General features: G+C 45.4%; 1 protein-coding gene across 2 annotated transcripts in view; it reads right to left on the reverse strand.

Moving 5' to 3' along the window:
* Positions 1-220: 220 nt before the first annotated feature.
* Positions 221-14572, reverse strand: part of zc3h12b (zinc finger CCCH-type containing 12B) — a 140230-nt gene continuing 125878 nt past the window's right edge. For both annotated transcript variants that reach the window (XM_085998914.1, XM_085998921.1), the window contains exons 4-6: positions 9211-9445; positions 7775-7881; positions 221-6992 (exon numbers count right to left, since the gene is read on the reverse strand). In XM_085998914.1, the coding sequence (XP_085855040.1) occupies positions 5566-6992; positions 7775-7881; positions 9211-9445 (1769 nt within the window). In that variant the 3' untranslated portion in view covers positions 221-5565. The remainder of the gene's footprint in view (positions 6993-7774; positions 7882-9210; positions 9446-14572) is intronic.

Consider the following 14572-nt stretch of genomic DNA (forward strand, 5'->3'; position numbering starts at 1 on the left):
TGATGGGGGAAATTTGGAGAGATGGGCCAAACAGGCTCTTGCACAGTACGTATTTTTGTGAAGATGCATGCTGTTCAGTACTCAGTTCAGTACTATATGCAAATTAACTGCATCAAAATGATTAAAAATCCTTTTAAAAGTTATGATAAAGCTTTTGCTTACTTCATACAGATACTAAGTTCACCATCCCCATAAAATGACAATGCAAGAAATCAACATAAATCTTCCAGAAGTAACTTTTATTGAATACATGTAACATAAATCATGTAAATTACATTTTTAAATCCTTTTACTACAAATTGGTTACATTTGGCACTAATAATAAACATGAACATTTGTGTAGGGCAGGTTTTTTGGTAGTTATAACCTTTACTTCATGCAAACGTCAAACACTAAATTTAAAACATTCTTAAATTGCACACCTCATATGGAACACATTCCAATGCACAGAAATACCAACTCATTCGAAGTTGTGTCCATAATCCTGTTTGAAAAGGCACAGAAATCAATTTCATTACCCTGCTACTCCTAGAGTGCACTCATCTTAAAGCTGTGAATGTATTAATTACCTGAATATACACTTCATACTCATACCACTTTCAAAGTAAAATCTTTCTGTTCACTTCTATTGTACAGATCCAATGAAGGCAACACTGCAAAATCATAGCAGGTTTTATGCAAAATAGGTTTTAAAGGCCACTTTAAATTAATGCCAAGATGTCATTTACAATACCATATATATATGGTGCAAAAATGTTAATGTTGAAGAGATAGCCAATCTTGCAGTGTTATCCCTAAGACTTGTGTAAATTGTAGTGGTGGGTGTGTAAAATTTTTGCGTTATCTACAAAGTGTGGGAAACGCCATACAGTACTATTGGAACTTGTCCTTTTAACCTTGTGTTGTGTCTGGAGACAGCATTTTAAGCTGTACTGGACATTACAGGTCTGCCATTGGTGTTGGTCGAGATGGAGCATCGCACAAGGGTATTGCACAATATTATAGCATATTGGGTTAAATACAATTTTAGCTATAGCGGATTGGTACAAATATGCTAGTAAGCTAAGTGACGGCATGGTTTCATTTAGAACTAGCCACTGAAAATAAAGCGCACTTGTTGCAGACTGAAAGAATAGCTGCTACTGTGCAGTATTTGTGTATATAAACAACTGTAGTGATCTATCTTATGAATGCACCCATTTTAATATTCAATTTACATTGGACAAAAGCTGCTTAGACAAAAATAAAATCAAAGCACATAAGATTTGAGTTGCAACAATATGTGAAAATTATTTAAAATCATAGCAGCTTTCTTACATTTATCAATACAATTAAAATATCAGCTTGAGTTAGCTGTTTACTGTGTTCAAAATTAAGAGCATAATTATACCATCCAACACTTGGCACAATTTATCACACATTATCCATACATGTTGCACATTAAAAGGTACTGATTATATAGAGTGCTTAAAAACACATCTGTCTTTGTTTTTTTTAATTCTCAAGGAGACAGAGACACATTTTGTCATTAAGACTTACATTTTGTTTGGGACTACAAACCCAAAGAGTTTTTTTGTTTTACTACAGATAAAAGCCAACATGTTCATTTTGTAACGAACAGAACAAAAACTAGATCAAGAAAACAACTGGACTAATCTAATAAAATATATATATTATATATATATTTTCACACAATATCAAGCTATCTGTACACAAGCTATCTAAACACAGCGTTTCTACTCTACAACAAACTGCATGATCTCTTCAAACAAGTTTCACTGAATATAGTACACTACCAGATTATATCTGGGGACGTGTACAAACTCCAGATATGTAGTAAAGAGAAAGCAATTAATCAAGCCAAATCATTTTTACAAGCTTTTTACAGGAAAAAAACAGAAGTCATCGAGCTTATTCTCTTCCTATTAATAGACAAGGTTGTAGATGCAGCCAACAAAAGCAGTAACTAGGTGGGTCTCACTGAACGCCACTCAGAACATTTTATTGGTGTTTAACTCACGTAATGCAGATTTTGTTTAGCTCATTACGCAGATTACTGTCATTCTTGCAACTGGTTGAAGAGACCATCCTACCCTACATTCCTTATGCAAAATAACCATTCCCAAATTGTACAGGAAGGTCTAATGTATTGCCCTTTTGCTGGGTTTCTGAACCTTTGCATAGAACAGGGCAGATGGGTGAGGTTACAAAATGCTCTATGTAAATAAATCACATCCTGAATATCAACAATGTTGCTAAAAGCTGCAGCATCCCTTTTTGGCTTCTCCAGACAATTTCAAACCTATACAGAACTTCCTATAGATTTGTATAAGTAGTTATACACAGAGTTCTTTTTATGCAGTAATTTTTCTGAGCGCCTAGATTCATTCTTTCCAAATTAATTTTAAAAAACTGAAAATCTTAACTGTCATCCTAAAAAAAGTGTTTGAGGAGGCAACGCATAGATTTGTAGTCTGATAGTCTGCTTAAGCCGACCAAAAGGAGGCTGTAGCTTAAACTTAGCCATATTTCTTTTAAAGAAACACTGTTCAGAGATTTTCTTTGCAGAGGAAAGGGGCCCTCTACATCATAATAACTAGGGTTATGCAGGCAGTAAGGTTAAAAAATATTGTTTCCATTAAAAGTGACTGATTTTAATTAACAGTATATACTTACTTTTATTAAATACTCAGTGAGTGGAGTAACCTAGTCCAGCTGCACAGAATTTAGTCAAATAGAGGCTTGGCTAACATCAGGAAAGTAGCATGCATTACACGTATAAGATATGCACAAGAAAACAGAATAAAGAATTATTTTAAATAAATCTCTGAGTCACACAACTCATTTTTTCAAAGAGGCTAAATGCTCGATTCCCAATGAGGAGGTAGTGAGAGTCCCAGTCCTATACTTGCGGCTGTCCAATATTGATTTCAATTTTAGAATGTCACAATTCGGTTTATAGATGGAACACTGGGTAGAGAAAAGCTGATGATTTCAGTAAGTGTAATAATGTGTGAAATCTCATACTATATTCATTGAACTGTGAAAAACACCCAGAAGTACAGCTATGGAATCTGTTCTTCCAAGATAGGGGTGTACTGAGAGAGCATTTTGAGATATATAACACTATTTTGAAGAACTGGTAGTGGCAATGGTAGGAGCGATTTGAGATGATGAATTAAGTATCACACAAGAAACGTAGCACAAAAAATTCAAGTGTATTGGCTTAAGTGCAATTTTTCCTATAGCCCCACTCATTTTGTTCTTCCTGCACTGGGGGACAGAATGCCACTGACAATCAGGAAGAAATCAGTGGCATTGACAGTCCTCATCTGTGAGTAGAAGATTTGTTGGGCTGTCAGTCTATAAAAGGGGACAGAGGTGGAGGGAAAAGAGGACGAGAGAAATATCAGATAACGTGGATGTAAAATCTTATAGTGTAAGCACACATGATTAGAGCAGGCATAGTAAGTGAAGCTGAAATGTACAAAATACTGGTGGTTGAGGTTTTAGTCTTGGTTTGACAAGTACAGTGGATAAGTAGCATAGCTATTTTTGCACTTAAAATAGCCTAGTGTAAAAAAGAACCCCTGACTGTTGAGCTACTATTGGAAACAATATTTTTTAATCCTATTAAATACATTACAAATAATTATGCTAATACTGTACACAATATGTGTGCACATCTGAACATGAATTAAAAATTCAGGTCTACAAACTACTGTGCCCAGTAAAAATTCATACATACCCATGGGCTACTCCCAGTGACACATAGTGTCACAAACATTGTGGCAAGATTTGATAAAGCTATTCTACCGATGATAACTGTACATTTAATAAATAATTTTCTACAATCAAGAAAAGAGATACAATTTGTATCAACAAACAAAGGTCATTTCTGATCATTCCAGGCATTGCTGTTTGCTGTATTGAAATGTAAGCTACAAAATTGGTTTTAGGTACGCAACAAAATAATGTGCTTTTTTTTTATCAACTGTCTCACCAATTTTCTCCACTCCTTTCCTGAAGGTGCTGACACTTGCTGGGATATAGTTCCCTAGGCACCAGCAGCCCTCTGGTAACCTCACTGAAGTGGCCGTGATGGTGAATATTGAGAAGCTATGCAGCCGCAGGAGAGATCAATGCCGAGACCAATCCTGTCCTTACCTAACACCGACACACATGCACTTTCCAGCGGGGGTCATTGGTAAGCGATCAGGACCAGGGACCAAGGCTGATTTTTCCCCTCCCTACCTCTGAGCCTAACTGTAGTGCCCCTACTACCAGCCTGGCTGCGATCAGCCAACTCCGCACAGACCAGGGACTGGACCTGGGGCCCTCGTGGTCTTTAGGGTTCAGTTATTCACTGGATGAATTTGCTAGCCATCAGGGGAGCAGAGTGATTATTACAGTCTACTAATTAGCTACAGAAAGGCCCACCTTTTTGTAGAGATAGTACTAGAAATTAGTGTACTCTATATATTAGTGGATGCACATTAATTTTAAAATGTTTACATTTTAGAAACATTAAAAATATGCACCGACAGAACTGTGAAGTAAAACTTTGTAACAAATTGGTAGTTTTAAACTAAAGTGATGATACTGCCTTCGTAGGAAATAGAAACAACTACACAGCATTTGCAAGCCATTAGCAAAATGACAGAAACAACCCTGACTGCAGCCTCACATTCCATGTGTTTCATAGTAAGAAACATTTAGGCAGTGTCAGACCTTCTCATGAAGAAACAAAAGGCCCCTAAAGACCTTCTCAACTTTCATGAAAAACTTTTTTTTAATCAACAAGACCTTGCTTGAAACATATCAAGCTCGTCAAATTTCAGCAATAATATACATTGCTTTTAAAGATAGTGGCACATCAGTGCAGCCTGAAGACAAAATATAATAATGCTTTAAAAAGGTATTTTGGCTGCAAATTTTCCACCCTTAAAAGGAGATTATGATTTAAAGGAAATGGTTTGACGTGCTATACACCAAGAAAGCTCTTTTGGTTGGGAACCTGAAACAGAAAATAGATACCTTACGTGAAGTTTGATCATTTGAATCTGTGCAAGTAATTTGCAATGTTCAAATATTTATGGGTTTAATTTGCTCCACGCAGTCTTTAGCACCCAGTAAGTTCTTGTCTGCACTATTTGCAAACATTGTCCCGTTTAAAACTACATTTATTTCTACTTGGAACTTGAATTGTACCTTTTAATTCCAAGCTGCACAATTCATAAATGAGGCATACATTTTGAAATTTAGGTTGAAAAGATAACTTTTCAAGAAAAATTTAAAATTCAAATACATCTTGTAATTTGGAAAATTGTAAAAGTCAAAAATAGATCGGCTGTAGCTTTAGAAAGAAGAACGTAAGGTATTCATTTCCTCTTCAAAGCTGCCTTAACCCCTACAGATAATCGAACGGCATTAAGTTATTATAACATTCTTAAACCCACTGTGTTAGGCAACGTGTATTTCACAAATGTTGTGCACTAAACGGACTTCCTTTTGTTTATCCTGTCAATACGTAATTGGCCCTCAGCCTTCCAAATAGTTTGTGGTTTACCGTCCAGAACGTAGTTGTTTGGCAACAATCTCTGCAGCAAGATGCTGCGGGTCAGTCACATGGGGGTTCTTCTCCATTACTGCATGAACTATGTCTGCTGGGAAGATGTTACAGAGGTTTCGATAGGTTTGGTACTGATGTTCCCGGATTGTCAGGTGGTCCTGTTGCTCAGTGGGCATGCCCTGCCATGGCAACCTCCAGATCTGCTCAATCTTTTCTGGCATACTTCTAAACATACCAGGTTCATAACTGGGCTGCATGAGATTACTAGTCAAAGGGTAGGAAGGGTACCTATAGGAATCTGTGACAAATGGCAGGTGGTCCCAGCTAGTATGTTGCTCTCTGCAGAGTGGAGGTCTTCGTTGCCTCATTGGATTACTCTCATACAGTCGCGAATCAGAAATGCTGTCCAGCCTAGTCATTACCAGAGCCCGCCCTGGCTGGTTGGTAGTGGACGGATGAATATTTTGAGGAACAGGATAGTCCCCGGGACAACTGGAACGAGCTCCAACAGCAGAATGCTGGATATGAGGAACTAAATGGGAGATGGACTGTTTACGCTGGGGCTGTTTTGGCTCCTCGGGTCCATAGCTCTGCACTCTTGTTAACGGTTCGTGGTAGCCATGAATGAAAGGCTGAAGCCTATTCTGTGATTGTGGCTGATGGGTTTTCACATTATCTTCTGGACCTGGATCTACAGTGCCTAGGTATGCCAGGTCACTGTATGAAGAATAGGAATCATTACTTGTAATGCAGGTTTCTGAGTGAGGACTAGTGTTTCTGGGATACAAACCATGATCTGAGTCCAACCCATAATAACTGTCATGGTTTCGCATACTGTTGATGCTTAAATTCGAAAATTCACTTATCATAGAGTAATAGCCAGTGTCCAAAGTTGAGTCATATTTTGGATACTGTTCTGTATAACTCACAGAGTTTCCGTGGCTGTTGGTTACAAGGATGGGTGGATAATGTAATGTGGATATATGCTCTTGTGAGGATTTCTGGTGAGTGAACTGTTTGGAACATGGCACTGGGCTGCTTGCAGATCTGGTACTCATGGCACTGGCTGCATGGCTTTTATTGGGCTGAAATGCAGGTACACTTGTCGCAGTGACCAAAGAAGGCACAGAGTTAGTCTCGAGTCTGCGAGCTGGTGTCAACCTCTCCTCTGGCTCGCAAACTACAGATCGTATGCTGGGGTCAGACTGGCGCTTTGGAGTGACACGCTTGATCTCAGAGACGGTTTCTCCTTTCACACCTGATATGGCAATGCCGCATTTTGCCAGGGCTCCTTCGCTCATAGTTTTCACAGCAGATAACTTAGCACTGGCACGAAGCTCATCGGCAACTGATCTCTGCGGCTGGTTAACACGTTCTGGATGATAGTATTTACACTTGTGTCCATAAGTGCACTTCTTCCCTGTCAAATCATAACCAGAAGCCAAGTAAGATCAAGATTGATAAGCAAACTTCTCTTCAACTGACTTATTCATCATTCACAAACCTACAAAACAATGCTATTATCTTTAAAGCAATTTACATTACTCCAGGATAGCTTGATAAGAGCGCGTTTCTGCTCCCCTTATGGTCTAGTGAGTAATGACATCATCACCCAAATCAGAAGACCCCAGGTTTGATCATTTAGATCACTGAGGTCATGATGTAATCTCAGGTTCCGCTTCTGATCATTATCCTTGCTGGATAGTGCATCTGTGTGGACATTGGGCAAGACTGTTATCGTGACTGGCTGTGAAGCCCTCAACAGTTGAATAGCCTGTCCACACTTAATTGTCTAGACTCATATGCAAAGAATCGCCACTTGGATGTGACAACAGGGCTGCCAGCACCCATGCAATGATACATTAGCAAGAGTCAGCACCACCAAGAAAGAAAGGGAGAAAACTGGCAAATACCAGATTGTGGGCTAGAAATTTCATCTCGGGCAATGGCGCAGAGCGAGCGGTATCGGATTGGCCACCCGTTATACGTAGCGCCTGATATTCCGCTCCATTGACTGCAATATCAGGCCCGCCGTATAATGGGCGGCCAATCCGATACCGCCCGCTTTGCACCGCCACCCAAGACAAATTTCTTGGCAAATGTTTTCTTACAGTTTTTTTTGAACAAATTTAAAATTGGTCAAAACAGTTAAGAGCCAACTAGATTTACAGATCTAATTATCAGCAAGTTACTAATACTTACCATAAGGACACGGCTGTTTCTTGTGTTCTGGTATAACGGGACGCTTTCGCAGGAAGTTATCCAAGCTGGGACCGTGACGTCCTAAAGGATCATCGGGGGGCATGAACCTTGAAATAATGAAACAAACCACTGGTCATTTACATGCAACTCATACAAATTTTGCACATTATTGTACTGAGTTACATTCTGGGCGTTCACCTTTGGAACCCAGGTTCAAATGTAGCCCAGACTGAATGGATGGAAGTCTCCACTGTCTGCTGGCTGTACAGGTTGACTATCCCTTGTCCGAAAACCTTGGGACCAGCTGTGTTTCGGTTTTCGGAAATTTTCGGATTTCAGAAGGTATTATTTCAGACTGGGAAACTCTGAACATTAAATTAATTTGGTAATTAGTATTTGTATTTAATATAAATTTTTAAAGTTCAGGCTACCTCTTGCGACTGTTCCGTGTCTCATTCCCCTTCCTGCTTCTCTGTGCTGCTGCTCACAGTTTGTTTACAGCTCCCCCTGCTCCGTGTCTCATTCCCCTTCCTGCTTCTCTGAATTCCTTGACTTAGCGGGGGTCTGGGGCTCGACTGCCACCACCAGTTGTGGGAAAGCCGGATACCGGCTGAATCCTACGCTAAGCTGGCCCGCAAATCAGGTCGGGGGTGGGGGGGGGGAAAGAATATCAGACGGGCCGCTGCAGCTATCGGACGGGCCGCTGTATTGTTGGGTTCACTCTCCCGGTACCTCCTTCACACTGCCCGGCTCGGCCTGCAATCTCCTACCCAGGAGGGAACTCTGTGACCCTCTGCCCTGCTCACAGGGAAAGGCAGAGCTCCCTCAGTCACACTTAACATCGAGAGCGAAGGCCGGCGTGTCGACAATCTGCAGGAATTCTTGTTCTGGGCCCCGGAGGACCACTCCTGTCATGTTTTGCGCCACTCGGGTCATGTCGTGCGCACGACTTACGCTGAACGAAAAAACTTTCGGTTTTCAGAGGTTTTCGGAAGTTCAGATAAAGGATAGTCTACCTGTATTGCCCTACATGAAATACATTTGGGCACTCTCAGAGTACAGCACAAAACTGCCCCCAATTGAAAATAAAGTGACAATCTCATGGCTGGTCTGGGAAATATTACATTACATGGTATTTACAGCACAGAAACAGGCCATTCGGCCCAACAGGTCCATGCTGGTAGAAAAATGTTCACTTCTAGAATTGAGGTTGAGATGCTTTGTTGGGGCAGAGTGGATTGAGTTTTATTTTGTATCTAATCCACTTCTATACCTCATCTGGGAGGGCTTGACACTGACATTGGATGTCTGAAATGAAAAGTTTTCCATTCCCAAGACTAACAGACCTTATCTTGATGGGCACAATTGTTTTTTTTTAAAATAGAAAAAGGACACCATTACATATAAAACAAGACATTTGTGTTTACAACACTTACTTGTCGTTGACAAAGGAGTACATTAGAAGACGTTCCTCTATAAATTTCTTCCACTCAGGTTTCTCATTCTGCAGATCCCTGTAGTTATCATTTGACACAATAATACCATCGGAGTCAAAGGCCAGCTTCACTATGAATCGATCATCGTAGCACACCACTCTCCTCCCTTGCACCCGTCGCGATGGTGTGAAGACCAGAATTTTCTCTTTCTCAAGTTTGCGCAATATTTCTTGATCTGCAGAATTGAGTAATTACTTTGGTATTAAATCAAAATTTTATAAAACAAACACATTCAACACTGTATGAGTGAGATGGTGTCAAGTGGAACATTTAACTGGTCTTTTAAAGTACATTAAAAACTGTCATTATCAACCCATTCTCAACAGCACTGAAAAACCAAACTGGAAGGGTCACTTTTGCAGTAGCGCTACACTTATTCAGAACGTAAAACATGAAAATACAAGGTGCAAAATAGAGACGAGATTAATAGATTAATCAAAGTGATTTCCAAAAATTGTCTGACTTACTCTATTGTAAACCAAATGTATCTCGGGTTTGATTCCTGGTCAGTGCGGAGTTAACTAAATTCAGTTGGGCTCCCCTGGGCTGTGGAGTAATTACAATAGATCTGGCAGAGTTATCACTCCTGATCACTATTCAGTGACTGCTGCTGAGAAGTGTAATGTTGTGGACATCAAAGTGAGAACATTATCAGACTTGGCTCTGATGCCACCCATAGTTGAACAGCCTACTGACATGCAGGCCTAGGTATTGCTCTGTGGCAGGATTCCTATTGGCAGTGCATTAGGGTGGGAATCCCACCCCTGGTGTAACCCTGCCCTGAGCCTGCCAGAGCTTCGGGAGTCAGGCTAATTTGAATATTGGTGCTCAGCTGCTGGTGGGATTTCTGGGGTCGCCAGCTCAGCCATCTCGTAAAGGAGGGAAGGAAAATGTCTGCAGCTCTTATTCCAGTACAGTATGGCTGGCTGTGCCAGTTTTTAAGATGTATTTTTAAGTCTCCACAATGCACTAGGCAAGGTAACCCTGTTATAGAGTCATAGGCCTAGAAATTCAGTATAGCCACGTTTGGGGCGCTACAGCATGGCGTTCGCTAACTTAGCGCCACCTTCGCCGATATTCAGTTGCATCACCCCAAGAGCTAAAGCAGGCGATGCACGACTATCATTAGGCGCTAAGCCAGCGATCCGGGGCGCAAACACCGAAGGCGGGCGCAGCGCAGGTGCGGCGAGGTGCTCATTGAGGGCAGACAGTCAGGCGCCGGTCAGCACTTAAAGGGGGAGGGTGGAATTGCTTGGCTGCCACGCCCTGCATACTGCAGCCCTAAGGCAAGGCCTGAACACTGCTTCTGGAACAGCTCCACGCCCAGGAGAATGGAGAAGGCCAGGGAGAGAGCGCAGCACTTCGGCGAGGGTGACCTGAGGCTGCTGGTTGGCGCAGTGGACTGCAGGCGCCATATCCTCTTCCCTGAGGGTGGCAGGAGGCCGCTGCCCGCCGAATATCGGAAAGCATGGAGGGATGTGGCAAACAGGGTCACGTCCAACAGCGTGGCTGGCAGGACACCAACCCAGTGCCGGAAAAAATTCAACGACCTCACTCGGGTTGTCAGGATGAGTACCCTTTCCAGTATCCTCCTCATCCCTGCATGTGCACCTCACTTTATGGTCAAACAGGTCTAAAAGCCCTAATGGCCAGCCCTCATCCAGCAGCTATGGGACTGTCAGGAAAAGCACTTGCGCAATCAGGACTTTAGACACTGTCAGGGCTATTCGATCATGGGAGGCAGTGCGGGCAAGATCAGGGCTTGACACTGTCAGGGCTAATCGAACATAGGAGGCAGTGCGGGCAAGATCAGGGCTTGACACTGTACGTAGAGGCGGTCCTTTCTCTTGCAGGCCAAGCTGGCGCATAACAGAAGACAGCAGCGACAGACCGGGGGAGGCCGTCCTGACCTGAAACAGCTGAGCGACCTCGAGCAGCGAGTGGAGCGGATCATGGCAGGCCGGCTGAGTGGCCCCATCGCCACTGGAGATGCTGACTCTGTTCTGGGCACCAATGGTAAGGTCATCACCTTTTTGACCTCTCCCTTTCCACTTGCGCCTCACACCAGCATCCTTTGCCACTATCGAACCAATGCAGTGCACAGCAGCACTCATGCCTCCCTCGCTGCCGCCCTGTCCTCACTCTAAAGCAACTCTTGTGCCTCCCTGCTTTCAGATGGTGACTCGCCAGGTGAGGAGGCGGCCCCTCAAGCTGGCACTGTGTCCGAGACAGACATAGAGGAGGAGGAAGAGGAAGCCAGCCCATCAGGGACACCCTCAGCCGAGGCAGCCCATGGCCATGATGGTGACACGTCTTCCCTGGAGGGGAGCAGGGGGGAAGGGTCGGAGGATAGTGAAGCTCCAGGGACCAGCGGGCTGCAGCAATGCGGGAGGGGTGGGGAAGCTCGGCGGCCTTCTCCCCGGAGGGTGAGTGCGGCCTCCAGTCCTGCTACGGTGAGAGCAGAGGAGGTGCGGCTCCTAGCGGAAATGGGCGCCCAGGCTGAGCGCAGGCACACTGAGCTCATGGCTGCAGTGGCAAGGATGCCTGACTCCATAGAGTCACTGGCAAGGAGTGTGCAGGAATTCGGGGCAGCACAGGCCAGGAGTCTGCAACAATTCAGTGCAGCACAGGCCAGGAGTCTGCAACAATTCAGTGCAGCACAGGCCAGGAGTCTGCAGGACATCGCGGCAGCACAGGCTAGGAGTCAGCAGGACTTCGCTGCTTCACAGGCGGCTTCTAGCCAAGTGCTCAGTCGTGCCGTGCATTCACTGGCTACTGTCATGCAGACACAGACCAGGGCCACACGGGCACTAACTGCTGCCACACTCGCTGGATCGGCCAGGCATCGCCGGGGCACTCGCTGTGTCGCAGCAGCCCAGCAGTCTGTGCCTCAGCAGATTGCTGCGCATGCTGCAGTGCTGGCCCGTGCGCGTGCCAATGTATCAGCCGACCAGGGAGTGCCTGTGATCTGTCAGGTTGGCAGCATTCCTGCAGCCAACACTGTCACTCCTCCATTGCAGCTGCGACCAGCTGTTGGACAGACTGCTGCCGCCCAAGCAGAGTTGGAGCAGTCAGCAGCCGGCCCCTCCAGTCCCAGAGCTGGTCCAGGCCGACCCCCAAGGGCATCTGCCGTCTCATCATCTGGCCCTCAGCAGCCTTCCCCCAGCCTTGCTGCTGCCACTGGGGTCCCATTGAGGAGGAGCTGCAGGGCAGGTAGGGGCCAGTCACGGAAGCGAAACGGATCACCCTCGCAGGGGAAAAAGTAGAAGGTGTGGCCAAATGTTTTGTTTTACTTATAAAAGCCGAGACTGGTGTATTTGTTTCCTATATAAAGGCTGAGACTGGTGTATTTGTTTCATATTTAAAGGCCGAGACTGGTATATTTGTTTTACTTGTAAAGGCCGAGACTGGTGTATTTGTGTTTTTGGGGGGGGTTTCTCTCCATTAGTTTGTCATGTGGGAAGGGCACAGAGGTATCACAGTAAAAAAAATTCTTAAATCGCAGTGTCCGTGCTTTCTTTTGGAAGTCCTGGTTGCCCTGCTCGGCTGAGGGCTTGTGGAGCGGCTACATTCATCTTCTGCCATTGGCACAAGCCATTCCCTGAGAGGGGGCCTAGAACCGACTTGCAATAAGCCGCCGACGAGCGGCCCTTGCACTTTCTGCCTCCCTCCTGTGCTGGTCCTCCTCCTCCTCCTCCTCTGGTGGTCCTCCAATGTCTGCTGGCAGTGGCTGAGTCCTGCGGATAGCCAGGTTGTGCAGCATGCAGCACACGACAACGAAATGGGAGACTCACTCAGGCGAGTACTGTAGGGCTCCCCCGGAACGATCCAGACAGCAGAACCGTTGCTTCAGCACGCCGATTGTTTGCTCAATTATGTTCCTGGTTGCTTGATGGCTGTCATTGTATCCCTCTTCAGCAGGGGTGCTGGGCGCACGGAGCGGGGTCATCAGCCAGGTGCACAAAGGATAGCCTTTGTCCCCGAGAAGCCATCCTTGTGGGTGAGGCTGGGCCTCGAACATGTCTGCCACAGAAGTCTGGCGCAGGATGAAGGCATCGTGGCTGCTGCCTGGAAAGCGGGCATTGACAGCTAGGATGAGCTGTCTGTGGTCACACACCAACTGCACGTTGAGCGAATGGTAGCCCTTCCGGTTGCGGTAATCCTCGGCATTCTCTAGAGGTGCCCGCAAAGCCACATGCGTGCAGTCAATGGTGCCCTGCACCATGGGGAAGCCCGCTAATGCTGCAAAGCCCATTGCACGCTCTTGCTGCTTGTCAACGGTCATGGGGAAGGAGATGAACTGACGTCTCCTTCTGAAAAGGGCATTGGTCACCTGGCGGATGCAGCAATGTACCGCAAACTGGGAGATGTTGGAAATGTCCCCAGTAGCGGATTGGAAGGAGCCGGTGGCATAGAAGCTGAGAGCCACCGTCACCTTCACTGCCACCGACAGAGACGTCCTGCTCCTCAGCTGTGGCTGCAGATCTCCGCGAAGCAGGTGGCAGATCTCAGTGACCACCGCCCTTCTGAATCGCAGCCTCCGAACACACTGCTCCTCAGACATGTTCAGATATGAGAACTGCTGGCGGTATACCCTGGGTGGGTAAGGCCTCCTTTGCCGACGCCTGTTGCCCCTTCTCCGTCTGGCCATGACTGGCACTCTCTGATGGCGTCTCTGAGCCCTTTGAATGCAATGGAGAAGCCCAATGTTTCCACCCATTGCAGCCCCCATTATATGTTTCCAATCAATGCTATGACACTGAAGTTAAAGACAAGTGCAAAGCTGTGGCCTGAAGCCACAAGTACCTGTGCGAGTGTTGAGCCAAACCAGAAAGCTCTCTACCTTTGTCTCTCTCCAAAGATCCGTCTCTCACAAAGAAGGAGTGGTGCAAAATGGCTGCCATTTATACTGCAGGAGGAGTCCCCTTTAATTAGCGCCCCCCGCGCCTCGCAGCGACTGGGAACCGTTCCCCTCTACCAGTCGCTAGGGGCGCCAGGCGCACAATAGGCCGGCGCCACTGAATTTCCAGTTCGGGGCGCACAAAGGGCGTTGCACCATGAAATGACGTCAGGATCTGCGCGCGCAGCTGAGCGCGCGCAAAGGTTTTGCGCCGCCGCTAAATCTTAACTGAAGTTCACGAGAGGCGCAGATTGCGCTGCGCCCGGGCGCTAGCCGCTTAGCACCCCACTTCTCCTCCTCCTAAGGCGCTAGCGGCTGGCGCAAACAACTGAATTTCTAGGCCATAGAGTTATACAGCACAGAAAGAGGCCCTTCGGCCCATCGCGTCCGCACCAGCCATCA

This window comes from Somniosus microcephalus, chromosome 1, assembly GCF_052327205.1.
Source record: "Somniosus microcephalus isolate GS21.2 chromosome 1, FLI_Smic_1.0, whole genome shotgun sequence".
NCBI lineage: Eukaryota > Metazoa > Chordata > Chondrichthyes > Squaliformes > Somniosidae > Somniosus > Somniosus microcephalus.